General features: G+C 40.6%; 1 protein-coding gene across 4 annotated transcripts in view; it reads right to left on the bottom strand.

Moving 5' to 3' along the window:
- TSGA13 (testis specific 13) overlaps positions 1-14,915 on the bottom strand; it is an 85,899-nt gene that overhangs the window by 15,158 nt on the left and 55,826 nt on the right. For 2 of the 4 annotated variants that reach the window (XM_084786395.1, XM_084786398.1), the window contains 4 exons: positions 9,990-10,088; positions 5,214-5,335; positions 3,760-3,931; positions 2,039-2,132 (listed from right to left, as the gene is read on the bottom strand). In XM_084786395.1, the coding sequence (XP_084642521.1) occupies positions 2,039-2,132; positions 3,760-3,782 (117 nt within the window). In that variant the 5' untranslated portion in view covers positions 3,783-3,931; positions 5,214-5,335; positions 9,990-10,088. The remainder of the gene's footprint in view (positions 1-2,038; positions 2,133-3,759; positions 3,932-5,213; positions 5,336-9,989; positions 10,089-14,915) is intronic. The other 2 variants (XM_084786396.1, XM_084786397.1) reach the window with 1 other exon arrangement.

The following is a 14,915-nucleotide window of genomic DNA, read 5'->3' as shown; positions in this document are numbered from 1 at the left end:
GTGGAAGTTTCTCAAAAGAATTAACATTAAGGCTGCGATAGCTGTGCCACTTCTAAGTCAACAGGTCACAGAGGTCTATGCATATCTGTGCTTGGGGCTGGGCCACTCATAACCATCAAGGGGCAGAAACCAGCCCCGATATCCAACGGATGAATGGACAAAGATACTTCGGTTCATATACACAGTGGGTTTTCTTTAGCTTTAAAGAACAATGAAATTATGACAATTTCAGGAAAAATGGATGGGCCCATTAGGCTAAGTAAAACAAGCCATACTCAGAAAGATAAATGCACTTTTCTTCCCCATATGCAGAAACTAGATTTAAGGGTGTGATGTGTGTGTTGGGTGGGTCATGAAAGTAAAAGAGAGACCATCAAGGGAGGAAGAGATCTCAAGATGGTGGGCGTTTTAATATTTTTTTTCTGTTGCTGTAACAAAACACTCTGATCAAAAGCAACTTAGGGAATGATTCATTTGGCTTACACTTCCAAATCACAGTCTTATCAGTGAGGGAAGTCAAGGCGGGAAGCTGTAGCGAAAACCATGAAGGAATTGCTTATGCTAGCTAGCTTTCTAGCCCAGACTACTTACTTAAGGAATGGTGCTACCAATGGTAGACTGGGCGTCTCTTTATCCATTAATAATCAAGGTAGTCTCTTACAGACATGCTAACAGGCCAATCTAATCTGGGCGAGTCCTCAATTGAGACTCCCTTCTCAGGTGACCCTAGGCTGTGTCAAGTTGACAGTTAAAACTAACAAGGACAGTAGGTAATAGAATGTAGCTGAAATGACTACAGAAAAGGACACTATTTCAGAGAGAAGAAATTGGTCAGCAAGAGGAGGGAAGAAGACACAGAGAAACTGTGGCAAGGGGAGGATAAATAGGAATAAATTATACTGGCACAGCCTTCTGCTATATTTTACTATTCCAGGCTTAGTGACACAGGGTTTTGGTCTTGGCTACTCCAGAGGTGGAGACAGAAGGATCTTGAGTTCAAGGTTATACTAGGCAACTTTGTGAGACCCTCTATTAAAAAAACCAAAACAAGGGGTGTGCTGGCTGCCTTTGTCTGTCAACTTGACCCAAGCTAGAGTCATCAGAGAGGAAGGAGCCTCAGATGAGGAAATGCCTCCATGAGATCAGCTGTGGGGCATTTTCTCAATTAGTGATCACAGGGGGAGGGTCCAGCCCAGTCCATGGTGGGTGGTGCCATCCCTGGGCAGCTGGCTGAGCAAGCCGTGGGAAGCAAGCCAGTAAGTTGCACCCCTACCCCCAAGGCCACATCAGCTCTAGCCTCCAAGTTCCGGGTTCCAGGTTCCAAGCCTGCTTGAGCTCCTGTCCTGACTTCCTCCAATGATGGGCTATGGAAGGTGTAAGGCAAATAAACGCTTTCCTCCCCAATTTGCTTTTTGCTTATGGTGTTTTGCAGCAGCAATAAAACCCAAGTAAGACAAGGGGTCTGGAGAGAGCTCAGTGACAGAGTGACTGGCTGGTATACATGAGGCCCTGAGTTTAGTGTCTAGTACTACGAAATAAAACAAAACATTACTTTATGTACTAATTTTTAAAATCAATTAAAAAGTGGCATAAACTGAGTGGTGGTGGCGCATGCCTTTAATCCCAGCACCCAGGAAGCAGAGGCAAGTGGATCTCTCTTGAGTTCAAGGCTAGCCTGGTCTACAAAATAAGTTCCAGAACAGCCAGGGTTACAAAGACAAATCCTGTCTCGGGGGGAAAAAACCAACTTTTTTGACATAAAAAAATAGCCTTGATGTCTAGGTTAGGTTTTAATACTTCCTAAGGAAAGTTACTGGTTTTTAGGTTTTGTGTCCTGATTTGTTGCTGATACATCTTGATGCTTCCCTCAACTTCTCTCTTTTTTTTGTAAAACAAAATAAATTAACCTTACTCTGTATATAAAATGTTTGCTCCTCTTTGCTTTTTCATAGGAAGTTTATAAAACAAAACTTGTAACATAGTTTAAGCAGTCCCAAGAAAAGACGACATAGGAATACATACAACAGGTATTTCTTACCTCCTCGTCATCTAGACCTATTGTTTTATCAAATTTAATAGAAACATTTCCCACATTTGGTGAGGAGACATTTGGTGCCTTGATATCTTCAAGCCTGAAAAAGGAGTGGAACATCCGGTTTCATTGCTGACTCAAGAGTCCCATCTTTCTGCACGTCTGCAGTCTCCTATAGCTCAAGTTTGGGAGCTTAACTTGAGAGATCACGAATTAAACAGAACTCATATCTTGCTTGTATGCTGAAGAAAAGAAAACTTAAGATGAAAAAGTTAAACAAATATGGACTTCTGTGAGATGAGCTGACTCCAGTAAGCTGATTTTAGTCTTTTAAGTAGTAGTTTTGGATCACTCGAAGAAATTGCTCTAATAGAAGGCCCAAGGAAACTCTTTCAGACAGCTAGGCTATCATAATGCCTTAAAGGCCACCTACTACTATTTTGAATATGTATCTGTTTATCCTGCATGCTGAAATGTCCCTGACTTTGCCAGTGATGGCCAATTAGTCAGTCATGAAATGCGAAACATACCTAGGGAATTTTACAACTAAATTTCCGATTCCTATTGGCTTTGCTTAGATTAATGGTCAAATAATTTTTCTAACCATGTCTCAAAGGTTCCTTTTCTAGAACTAGGGTAGTAAAATTAGTCATCAATGGCGAACAGTTCGGTGAACTATTATTTCACGTACTTTTCTGTCTCCCACCAGATACCAACTCTCTTTGAGAGAAAGGAGGAAGGAATTGTGGTACCTAATTATAAAGTATCCCGATGTTCTCGACTCTTGTTTTCCCACACTGGTGACTGAACGTAGGCACTTGCACTTGCTAAACAAGTGCTCTACCACCAAGCTGCAGCCCTAATCCTCCAAGGTCCGACCACAGGGCTTAAAAATGGTCCCAAGCCTATTGGACACATTCAAGTAAGTTCATTTTATATACGTATCTTAAAGTCTGTGCCTTTTTAATGTATTCTCTTACTATAAGTACATAACAATACTATTGCATCCTTTTTATTGTAGCACTTTTCAAAATGACCTCTTAGCCAGGCAGTGGTGGCGCACGCCTTTAATCCCAGCACTTGGGAGGCAGAGGCAGGTGGATCACTGTTGAGTTCGAGGCCAGCCTGGTCTACAAAGCAAGTCCAGGACAGCTAACGCGAAACAAAGAAACCCTGTCTTGAAAAACCAAAAACAAACAAATAAATCTTTTGTTTTGTTTGTCTACAGAGCAGCACAGGGTCTCAGACTCTTCTGCAAGGTCAGTTTTAGGCCCTGAGTGACTCGAAGGGCTCTCCAGTGATCCATCAGAACTCATCTTGAGTGGCCTGGTGCTTTCCCCCTTTTGTTGCTACACGAAATACAGATCCAACTCTGTTTTGTTGTCTTTGTTTTTGTTTTTGTTTTTTGTTTTTTTCTGTAGTCAGAAAAAGTCAACTGAAACCTTTAGTAAAGGTCCACTCTGCGACTCATAGCATTTGTGAGTGACGGGCTTGTGGTACATGCCTTTAATCCCAGCACTCAGGGAGGCAGAAGCAGGCAGAGCGCTGTGAGTTCGAGGCCAGCCTGGTTTACAAAGTGAGTTCAGGACAAAAGGATACACAGAGAAACCCTGTCTCAAGAAACCAAAAATTAAAAAAAAAAAAAAAAAAAAAAAAGAATAGAGTGCTGTGAGTGACAAAATAGCAGGAATTAATGTTTGTAGCTAAGCTGAACAAAGATTACGTACTTGCCATATTTCTTTGGGTCCATGGCTGTTCACTGAGAACTGAACCAACTTGCAGCAAGTATTCACCGAAGCCCAAAATCAGTGTCTCTAAATGATTCACGTTCTATGAGGATTCAAGCAATGAAATATTCTTTTCATAGCACACACTGTGTGCCCAGGCCTAATCTTGATCCTGTGTGAGAAACAAGAAAAAAAATTTTAATAAATGGTTTTATGGATGTAGGAGCTGCTCAAAGCATGACAACCCTTGACCTTGAGAAATTAAATTTATTTAACCAATGAGGGAAGAAGAAAGTCATTATTAAATCTGAAACAAAAAGAAAAATGCATGCTAATATATTAATAACTCATCTCTTAGAAGTCTCAATTTCATCTGTAAAGTTAAATCATTAACAGAATGATTTAAAGGTGATATTCTAATCTGGTGACAATGGTGAGACTTTACTCACCTGAGGATTCTAAATGGCGTGAAATCATGTGTACAATGGAGGTGGAAGTCTGAGAAACTTCCAGCTTTCAATTTACCTTTTCTTTCAGCTTACAGCCATCCTTACCACAGCTAAGACCTAAGAAGCTGGGAAAAGTGTGTGTGTGTGTGTGTGTGTGTGTGTGTATGCGTGTGTGTGTGTGTGTGTGTGTGTATGCGTGTGTGTATGTGTATGCGTGTGTGTGTGTGTGTGTGTGTATGTGCACGCACGCGCATGTGTGCAGAAGGTGGAGCTTCTTAAAAAAAAGATTCATTTTACTTTTAATTATGTATAGGGGAGCATGCACGTGAGTACAGGTGCCTGCAGAGCTGAGCTGTCTCTCCAGTTCCTATTACGCTTATAACAGACAATTCAAAATGTGAGACACAAGCTGAGGGAACCTCTAGAGAAAGGAGGGGTCAGTGAGGCTTGGGTAGGAGGTTTTGTAAAGGACGTGGTATGTACAAAGTCATGTAGGAAGGTGTGAGAAGCACCCAGCCTGCAAGGTTAGTGATTATTTATCTGAGTAGTAAGAATTGAAGGGAGGTAACCAGTAAGGGACTTGAAAATTAAAGACTTTGGTAAGACTGACAAGTACCTTGGGAAGTAGACTAATAGGTCTTTATTCTTTCTTGTGTTTAGCTTTTCTAGAATTGTCTGTCTAGTGTTAAGTATGTATTGACATTGAAATAAAAATTTTGTATCACTGTGAAGTTGTATGTCTTGTGTTGTTTGTGTGCAGCCTGGGCTTGAGGGATAGGATCACACAAACACAAAATCTACATTCAAGATAGAAAGATTGACGGTGCATCCTGTCTTGATGGTACATGCTTGTCTTAGCTACTCAGAAGGCTGAAGGAGAAGATGCCGAGTCCAGGAGGTTGAGGCCATCCTGGCAATGGCGAAAGAGCATCACAAAGAAAGAAAAGAAATACATCTATGAAAGACAGGAAGAGGGACAAAGGAAAACGACCCATCACACAATACCTTTAAGGACACTAGGAAACCAGGAAACTTTCCGTGTCAAAGGTAGCGATTCCCTTCGGGATTCTGAAGTTGATGAAGAGTTTGTGATGGATTAGCACTCTAGAATGCTGAGCTACTTTGTTCTAAAGAGAGAATGCAAAGGACAGAGACACATGTTAAAAACAAAAATCTGTTTGACCAGCCCTTATTTCTCTAGCCTATCACTCATCTTCCTCCCGCTGACCTGATCAGCATTTCTTCATCTCTTCCTTAACCAACATCTTCATCCCATCTCTCAACACAATAAGTTTGCTGTACACACAGGAGCACTTCTCTCTCATCACCACCATCTCCGCCATCTTAAGACACTTTTCCTAAATATCTTATTCTTCTTTCTTTTTTTAAATGTATCTTTTTATTTTTATTTTTTATTTTTTTATTTATTTTTTATTTTTATTTTTATTTTTTATTCTTCTTTCTTTATGCTACCACTCAGATGGACTTGCCGGTCAGTGTCTTCAGGCACTGTTTTTGGAGCACATTAAGTATCTTGTAGTTCTAGCTGTATTTTGCTTTCCTGCTGGTCTTGTTTCCCTCCAAGCTAGCTCCCCAAAAATGGAAATGTGACTTTTATACAAATTTTCAGACACTCAGTGTTTTGTATGTTAGGCACTCAAATTCAGTTCGTTTTAAATTTTGTGATAATGAACCAGACACCATCCTAGGTCACAGAAACCAAACATAAATTCAATGTGTTTATCAATCTTAATGAGAACAATTCAGAAAGAAGCACAAGAAAAGTGTTGGTGCCCGTATTAGAGACAAGTTCAGGATGTCGTGGGAGCAATGAGAAAGAACGTTTAATCCAGATTGACAAGAGCCTTGGAATATGGTTGAAGAAATCTCTCACTTGCTAAAAGCACTTGCTGATCTGAGTTTGGGTCTTAATACCCATGTTGGGTGGTTCAGAACCACTTGCAACTAGCTTTGGGGGAATTTGATATCCTCCTCTATTCCCTGTGGACACCCAAATGGCAGGCACGCATGCACACACACACACACACACACACACACACACACACACACACACACAGACACGAAAAAAACAAAAAACAAAACCAAACCAAATCAAACCAAAACCCAAATGTATGTGTTTTAAAGAAGAGCCTATGAAGTCCCCCTAAAGTACACACAATATCAGTCACTGCACCCTGTCCTCTGTATTCTATTTTCCAGCCCATAACTCTGCTGGGATTCCCAGAGGCCTGCAAGCACCAGGGACAACCAGGCAAGCCCCATCCCAAGCCCTTGTCTACCATACCAAGTCCCCTTAATGCATACCCAACAGTGGTAAACTGCACTGTGTCCCCTGAGCCCCATTTTCCAACCCACAATTCTGCCTGCTCTCTCTCCAGGCCATGCTAGTACTAGGGACCCCAGAAGCAAGATTAGTACCCCAAACTCCAGAGGCCATGCAGACCACAAAACTCCCAGGGGAAACACCTTACTGGATGTGAAGATTTTCTAGTCATCAGAAGCCCAGGCCACTCCGGCCAGAAGACAGAGAGGAAACAGAAACCAAGGGGGGAAATATCCAAAACCACTTATCCAACAAAAATAAATTCAGAAATCAGCATCTAAATCTATAATAACTGCAAAATCCAGATTGCTAAAGGCCAGCATAAGAACATAATCAAGAAGAGCCAGGGCAATATGGCCACCAGAGCACAGCTGTCCTATCACAGCAAGCCCTGGATATCCTAACACAACTGATGCACAAGAAAATTACCTTAAATCCAATTTTATTTTTAAAATATATCCTTATAATAGTTCTGCTTAAAAAGAAACTCTTTAATACACACACACACACACACACACACACACACACACACACACACACTATCTGCATGTACACTTGCATTCCAGAAGAGGGCATTAAAGGTTATCGATGATTTTGAGCCACCATGGGGTTGCTGGGAATTGAACTCAGAACTTCTGAAAGAGCAGACAGTGTTCTTAACTGCTGAGCCATCTCTTCAGTCCTAAATTCAATCTTCTAAAGATGTCAGAGGCCTTTAAAGAGAAAATGAATAAATCCCTTAAAGAAATACAGGAAAATACAATCCAAAAAGTGGCATAAATGAATAAAATTGTTCAAGACTTGAAGATGGAAATAGAAGGAATAAAGAAAATACAAACTAATAGGATCCTGGAGATAAAAAACATAGGTAAGAGAACAGAAATTACAGACATAAGCATCACCAACATAATACAAGAGATGGAAGAGAGAATCTCAGCCACAGAAGATACAATTGAAGACACTAATATGTCAGTCAAAGAAAACGTTAAATCTAAAATGTTTCCGACACAAAACATACAGGCCACTTGGGACATTACAAAAAAGACAAAACCTAAGAATAATAGGAGTAGAAGAAAGAGGATATTCTCAGCTCCAAGGCCCAGAAAATATTTTCAACAAAATCACAGAAGAAAATTTCCCTAACCTAAAGAAAGAGATGCCTATAAGCATGCAAGAAGCTTACAGAACACTAAATAGATTGGACCAAAAGAAAATCCTCCCACAACATAATAATCAAAACATTAAATGTATAGAACACACACACACACACACACACAAAAGAATATTAAAAGCCACAAGGGAAAAAGGAAAGACCTATTAGACCTATTAGAATCACACCCAATTTCTCCACCGAGACTCTGAAAGCCAGAAAGACCTGGGCAGATGTCTTATCTAAGAGATCACAGATGCCGGCCCAAACTACTATATCCAGCAACACTTTCAATCACTATAGATGGAGAAAATATATTATTCCACAACAAAACCAAATTTAAACATCATTCCATAAATCCAGCCTTACAGAAGATACTAGAAGGAAAATGCCAACCCAAAGAGGTCAACTACACCCAAGAAGACATAGAAAAAACATAATTTCACACCAGCAAATAAAAAAGCAGGAGCACTCGCGCGCACGCGCACACACACACACTCACACACACACACACACACACACACACATACACACAAAACCACTACTACTATCAAAATAACAGAATGAATGCAAAAACAGGATCCGTCATTCTGATGTATACAAGAAACACACCTCCGTTGAGATGTGGTGGCACATGCCTTTAATTCCAAAACTCAGAGAGGCCCAGGCAGGCGATCTCTGTGAGTTTGAGGCCATCCTGGTCTAAGGTGAGTTCAGGACAGCTAGGGTGATATATAGAGAAACCCTGACTTGAAAAACAAAACAAAACAAAACAAAAACTAAGGCATAGGCTTCAACATCAAAGATAGACATTGCCTCAGAGAGTAAATGGCTGGAAAAGATTTTCCACGCAAACGGACCCAAGAAGCAAGCTACAGTAGCCATTCTAATATCTAATAAAATAGAATTACAACCAAAATTAATCAAAAGAAAAGGAAGAGTCCACCAAGATGCCATCTCAGTTATGAATATCTATGCTCCAAATGCAAGAGCACATACATTTGTAAAAGAAATGCTACCAAAACTTAAATCATACATTGAATCCCACACCCCACTCTCACTAACATACAGATCATCCTGACAGAAGGTAAACAGAGAAATAATGGAACTAACCAATGTTATGACTCAAATGAACCTAACAGATATCTACAGAACATTTCTCCCAAATACAAAAGAATATAACTTCTTCTCAGCACCTCATAGAACCTTCTCCAAAACTGACCATATATTTGGTCACAAAGCAAGTCTCAACAGATACAAGAAAATTGAAATAATCCCTTGTATTATCAGACCACTATGGAATAAAGCTGGATTTCAACAACAACAGAAACAACAGAAAGCCTACAAACTCATGGAAACTAAACAACTCTCTTCTTGATAACCATGGAGTCAAAGCAGAAATAAAGAAAGAAACTAAAGACTTTCTAGAGTTCAGTGAAGGTGAAGCCACAAGATATCCAAATATATGGGACACAATGAAAACAGTGCTAAGAGGAAAGTTCATAGCACTAAGTGCCAAAAAGAAATTAGTAGATCTCATACAGAACACCTGAAAGCTCTAGAATAACAACAACAACAGCAACAACAACAACAACAACAACAAAAATCAAACACAACCAAGAGGAGTAGATGGCAGAAAATAATAAATCTCTGGGGCTGAAATCAATAACTTAGAAACAAAGAGAACAATACAAAGAACCAACAAAGAGTTGGTTCTCTGAGAAAATGAACAAGATAGACAAAGCCTTAGCCAAACTAACTAAAAAGCAGAAAGAAAATATCCAAATTAACAAAATAAGAAATGAAAAAGGGGATATAACAACAGATACCAAGGAAATCCAAAGAATTATTAGATCTTACTTCAAAAACCTGTACTCTACAAAATTGGCAAATCTAAATGAAGTGGATAATTTTCTTGATAGGTACCACTTACCAAAGTTAAATCAAGGTCATATAAACAATCTAAATAGACTTAAAACCTCTGAGGAAATAGAAGCAGCCATTAAAAGTCTCCCAAGCAAAAAACAAAACAAAACAAACAAACAAACAAAAACACCCAGGGCCAGATGGATTTAGTGCAAAATTCTACAAGATATTCAAAGAAGAGCTAATACCAATGCTTCCCAAACTATTCCACAAAATAGAAACAAAATGAACATTGCCAAATTCATTTTATGAGACCACAGTCATCCTCATACTTTAACCATATGAAGTTAACCAAAAATAAAAATTTCAGACTACTCTTTCTTATGAACATTGATGCAAAAATGCTCAATAAAATACTCACAAAAACATCATCCGCCATGATCATGTATGCTTCATCCCAGAAATGCAGGGATATTTCCACATATGAAAATCCATCAACTTAATCCACCATATAAACAAACTGAAAGAAAAAAATCCACATGATCATCTCAATAGATGCTTAAAAAGCCTTTGACAAAACCCAACACCCCTTCTTAATAAAATTCAAGCGATCAGGGATACAAGCCACATACCTAAACACAATAAAGGCAATATGTAACAAGCCAATAGCCAATATCAAATTAAATGGAGAGAAACTTAAAGCAATTCCACTAAAATCAGAGTCAAGACAAGGCTGTACATTCTTCATATTCTATTCAATAAAGCACTTGAAGTCCTAGCCAGAGCAATAAGACAACTAAAGGAAATCAAGGAAATATAAATTGGAAAGAAAGAAGTCAAAGTATCACTATTCTCAGATGATAGCATACATAAGTGACCCAAAAAATTCTCCCAGGGAACTCATACAGCTGATAAACACCTTCAACAAAGTGGTTGGATAAAAACTTAACTAAAACAAAACAAAATAACAACAACAACAAAAACAGTAGTCCTCCCATATATAAATGATAAACAGGCTGAGAAAGAAATTAAGAAAACAACACCCTTCACAATAGCCACAAATAATATAAAATATTATGTGTAAGTCTAACCAAGCAAGTGAAAGATATGTATGACAAGAACTTGAAATCTTTGATGAAAGAAATTAAAGAAGATATCGGAAGATGGAAAGGTCTCCCATGCTAATAGATTGATAGGTTTAACATAGAAAAAGTGGCCACCCTACTGAAAGCAATCTATAGATTCAATGCAATTCCCATCAAAATTTCAACACAATTCTTTACAGACCTTGGAAGAACAATACTCACCTTCAGAAGGAAAAACAAAACAAGCAAACCAACAGAATAGCTAAAACAATCCTGTACAATAAAAGAACTTTTGGAGGTGTCACCATCCCTGATTTCATGCTGTACAACAAGGCAATAATAATAAAAACTGTGTGGTACTGGCATAGAAACAGACGGTTTGATCGATGGAATCACATAGAAGAACCAGAAGTCAACCCACACACCTATGGACACTTGGTTTTTATCAAAGAAGCCAAAACTATGGAAAAAAGGAAACATCTTCACCAAATGGTGCTAGTCTAACTGGATATCTGCGAATAGAAGGACACAAATAGATCCATATCTATCACCCTGCACAAAACTCAAGTCCAAGTGGATTGAAGACCTCAATATAAAACCAGATACACTAATACTGATAGAACAGAAAGTGGGAAGAGCCTTGAACTCACTGGCACAGGAAACAGCTTCAAGAACAGAACACCAACAGCTCAGACACTAAGATCAACAGTTAATACATGGGACCTCATGAAACCAAAAAGCTTCTGCAAGGCAAAGGATGCTGTCAATGGGACAAAATGGAAGCCTACAGAATTACAGAATGGGAAAAGATTTTCACCAACTTACAGAGGGCTAATATCCAAATTAAGATGCTCCACCATACCACGAGGACACTTGTTCAGCTATATTCATAGTAACTTTATTCATAATAGCTAGAATCTGGAAACAACCTAGATGTCCCTCAACCAAAGAGTGAAAAAAGAAAATGTGGTACATTTACTCAATGGAGTATTACTCAGCCATTAAAAACAATGGCATCATGAAATTTACAGGCAAATGGATGGCTCTAGAAAAGATCGTCCTGAGTGAGGTAACCCAGACCCAGTAAGACAAATATGATCTGTACTCACTTATAAGTGGATATTAGCCATAAAGTACAGGATAACCAGGCTACAAACCCCAGAACTAAAGAGGCTAAGGGTGATGCTTGAATCTCACTGAGAGAGGAAAGTAGGTTAGACATCAGAGGTAGATGAAGGGAAGGAGGTTAGGAGGGAGTGGGGATGGGAACAGGAGGAGGACAGAGGGAAAGAGTCCTGGAGAGACAACTGGATTGACTCTCTCTGGGACATACTTGAAACATAGGACAATGGAAACTCCCAGGAATCTATGAGCATGACCCTAGCTAAGACTCCAGGAAACGGGAGCTGTGGAGCCTGAACCGGCCACCTCTGATACCGAGGCAAAACTTCCAATAGTGGGTTTGGGACACCAACCAGCCACAAAACTTTAGCTTTCAATTTGTCCAGCCTACAGGTTAAACAGGGGTAAAGATGGAGCAAAATTTGAGGGAATGGCCAACCAATGACTGGCCCAGCTTGAGATCCATGCCATGGGAGGGAGCCCACCCCTGACGTTATTGATGACATTCTTCTATACCTGCAGACAAGAGCCTAGCATAACTGTGTTCTGAGAGGCTCCACCCAACAGCTGATGGAAACAGTCGCAGAGACCCACAGCCAAACAGTAAGTTGAGCTTAGGGATTCCTGTGGAGGAGGGGAAGGAAGGGTTGTGGGCACCAGAGGGATCAGGGACACCATAGAAAAACCTACAGAATCAACTAACCTGGGCCCGCAGGGCCTCATAGAGACTGAACTGCTGATCAGAAAGCATGAGTGGAACGGACCTAGGCCATCTGCACAGATGCAACAGTTGTTCAGCTGGGTCTCCATGTGGAACACCCAAAGCGCAAGTCGCGCTTGTCTCTGACTCCATTACCTGCCTTTGGATCCCTTTCCCCTAACTGGCTGCCTTGTCCAGCCTCAATAGACGATGATGTGCCTAGTCTTTCTGCTACTTGATACACCAAGGCTAGGTGATATCCATGGGAAGCCTCTCCTTTTCTGGGGACAAAGGGAGGGGGGAGGGATGGACTTGGGAGGACAGGAGGGAGGGGATGCTGCGATCCAGATGTAAAGTAAATACATAACAATTAATAATTTTTTAAAATGGAGAAAATGAGCCTCCTAGAGACTTAGAACTAACACCTAAGCTGAGTTAGTAAGGTAAGAGGACGGTTTGGGGAAAGAGGGAACAGCACAGCTGAAAAAACGTAAGACTGAGACAAGTGACCGCTTGTTCAGTGGTATTGAAATACCCGCAGAATGTCTGGGCCTGAAGAGGAGGGGAATAGCAAGAGATGAGACTAAAGGCAGGCAGGACTCTAAAGTGGAGTCGCTGCTAGGAAGCGTTCAATTATTCTGAGCACTGAAGAGTTATCAACAGATCTTAAGGAAAAGGATACATTAGTCATGAAGGCAGACACAGTGGTGTCCACCTGGGAGCCACAAACCTGGGAACTGGAGGCAGGAGGATCAGAAATACAAGATCATCTCTGGTTACATAGCGGGTTTAACACCAGCCTGAGCTACATGAGACCCTGCCTCAAAACAACAACAACAACAACAACAGCAAAGACAACACACACACACACACACACACACACACACTGAACAAAATAGAAAACTTTTACAGGCTATGAAAATGGTGGCATTGAAAGTAAGAACCAGCCGGGTGGAGATGCCGCACGCCTTTAATCCCAGCACTCAGGAGGCAGAGGCAGGCGGATTGCTGTGAGTTCGAGGCCAGCCTGGTCCACAAAGCAAGTCCAGGACAGCCAAGGCTACACAGTGAAACCCTGTCTTGAAAAAACAAAACAAACAAACAAACAAGCAAGCAAGACCGAGACTGTAAGGCTAGAGAATAGCAAGCAGTAAAGACAAGAAGGCGGGTAGTGCTGGGGAGGGCTGAGCCACAATAACAGTCTGTCACAGACGTGTGGCGTTTACCCTTGGCTCCTGGCCCTGGATCACCTCCCTTCTTTGCCGAGTCTGAAAACTTGGTAAAGAGACCCAGAGATGGACGATGACTGGATCTGTGTTGTTTGCTGAAGACCCCAGATCCAGCTTTCCTTCCAATCCTCTGAGCTTTGCCAATAGTCTTTCAAATAACAGTTTTTGGCCTAAATTAGTCAGAGTTCATTTCCATGACTTATAACGACAACCATCACAAAATGCCTAGGTAGATTTGTCCCTGCAGCACATAGTGGACGTGGAAAGGAAGGGAGCATCAAAGTGATAGGACTAGGGCTGGGTTGCCACGGGACAGAAACACATGGCACTTCAGTTTTGTTGTCTAATATGTGGAAATAGGGATGCAATTAATCAAGCTAAATAATAATAAAGAATGAGCAAGTGTGAGGAATAAATGAAGGTTTTGGTCATTTGACTATTTGGGACAAATATGGTCTTTAGTAAGTGGTTTAAAAGATGAGCCTGAGGGCTGTGGTATAGTCCAGTGGTAGAGCGCTTGTTAGCAGGTTTACTCTCTAGCATCAAAATAAACCACAATACAATATAACATTAAAAAGGTGAATACATGCCAAGCCTTTCATCCCAGCACTCAGGAAGCAGAGGCCGGTGGATTGCTGTGAGTTTGAGGCCAGCCTGGTCTACAAAGCAAGTCCAGGACAGCAAAAGCTACACAGAGAAACCCTGTCTCAAAAAAACCAAACAAAACCAAAAAAGCCAAAAAACAAAAACAAAACAAAACAAAACAACAACCAAAACAAAAGCCAAAACAAACAAAAAAGTGACTCCAGAGCTTAGAAGAGACAAGCTTGGTGATGCAGATTAGAAGTTTACATTCTCCCCAGTTCATATATTGATGCCTAACACCCAAATTGATATGTTGATGCCTAACCCCCAATACAAGGGTAACGGAAGTTACAGCCTTTGGGAGTGATTAATGCCCAGGCGACTCCAGGAAACATTGCTGACCCTTCTGCCATATGAAGGCCCAACTGAGCTATCATCCATCCGTGAGCTAGGAAGTGCGTCCTCATCAGATGCAGCATCTACCAGCCCCTTCATCTTGAACTTTCAGATACTAGAACTAAAAGGGACAAATTTCTATGGTTTATAAGCCACCCAACACTTTGCTATAGCAACTCGACTGGATTAAGACATTTGGGATAGCATTTCATACTTAGGAGTTGGCCATA

Source organism: Acomys minous (genome assembly GCF_964271855.1).
Source record: "Acomys minous genome assembly, chromosome: 6".
Classification (NCBI taxonomy): Eukaryota; Metazoa; Chordata; class Mammalia; order Rodentia; family Muridae; genus Acomys; species Acomys minous.
The sequence above is the reverse complement of the archived record's forward strand: the minus strand, read 5'-3'. Positions and strand labels throughout refer to the sequence as shown.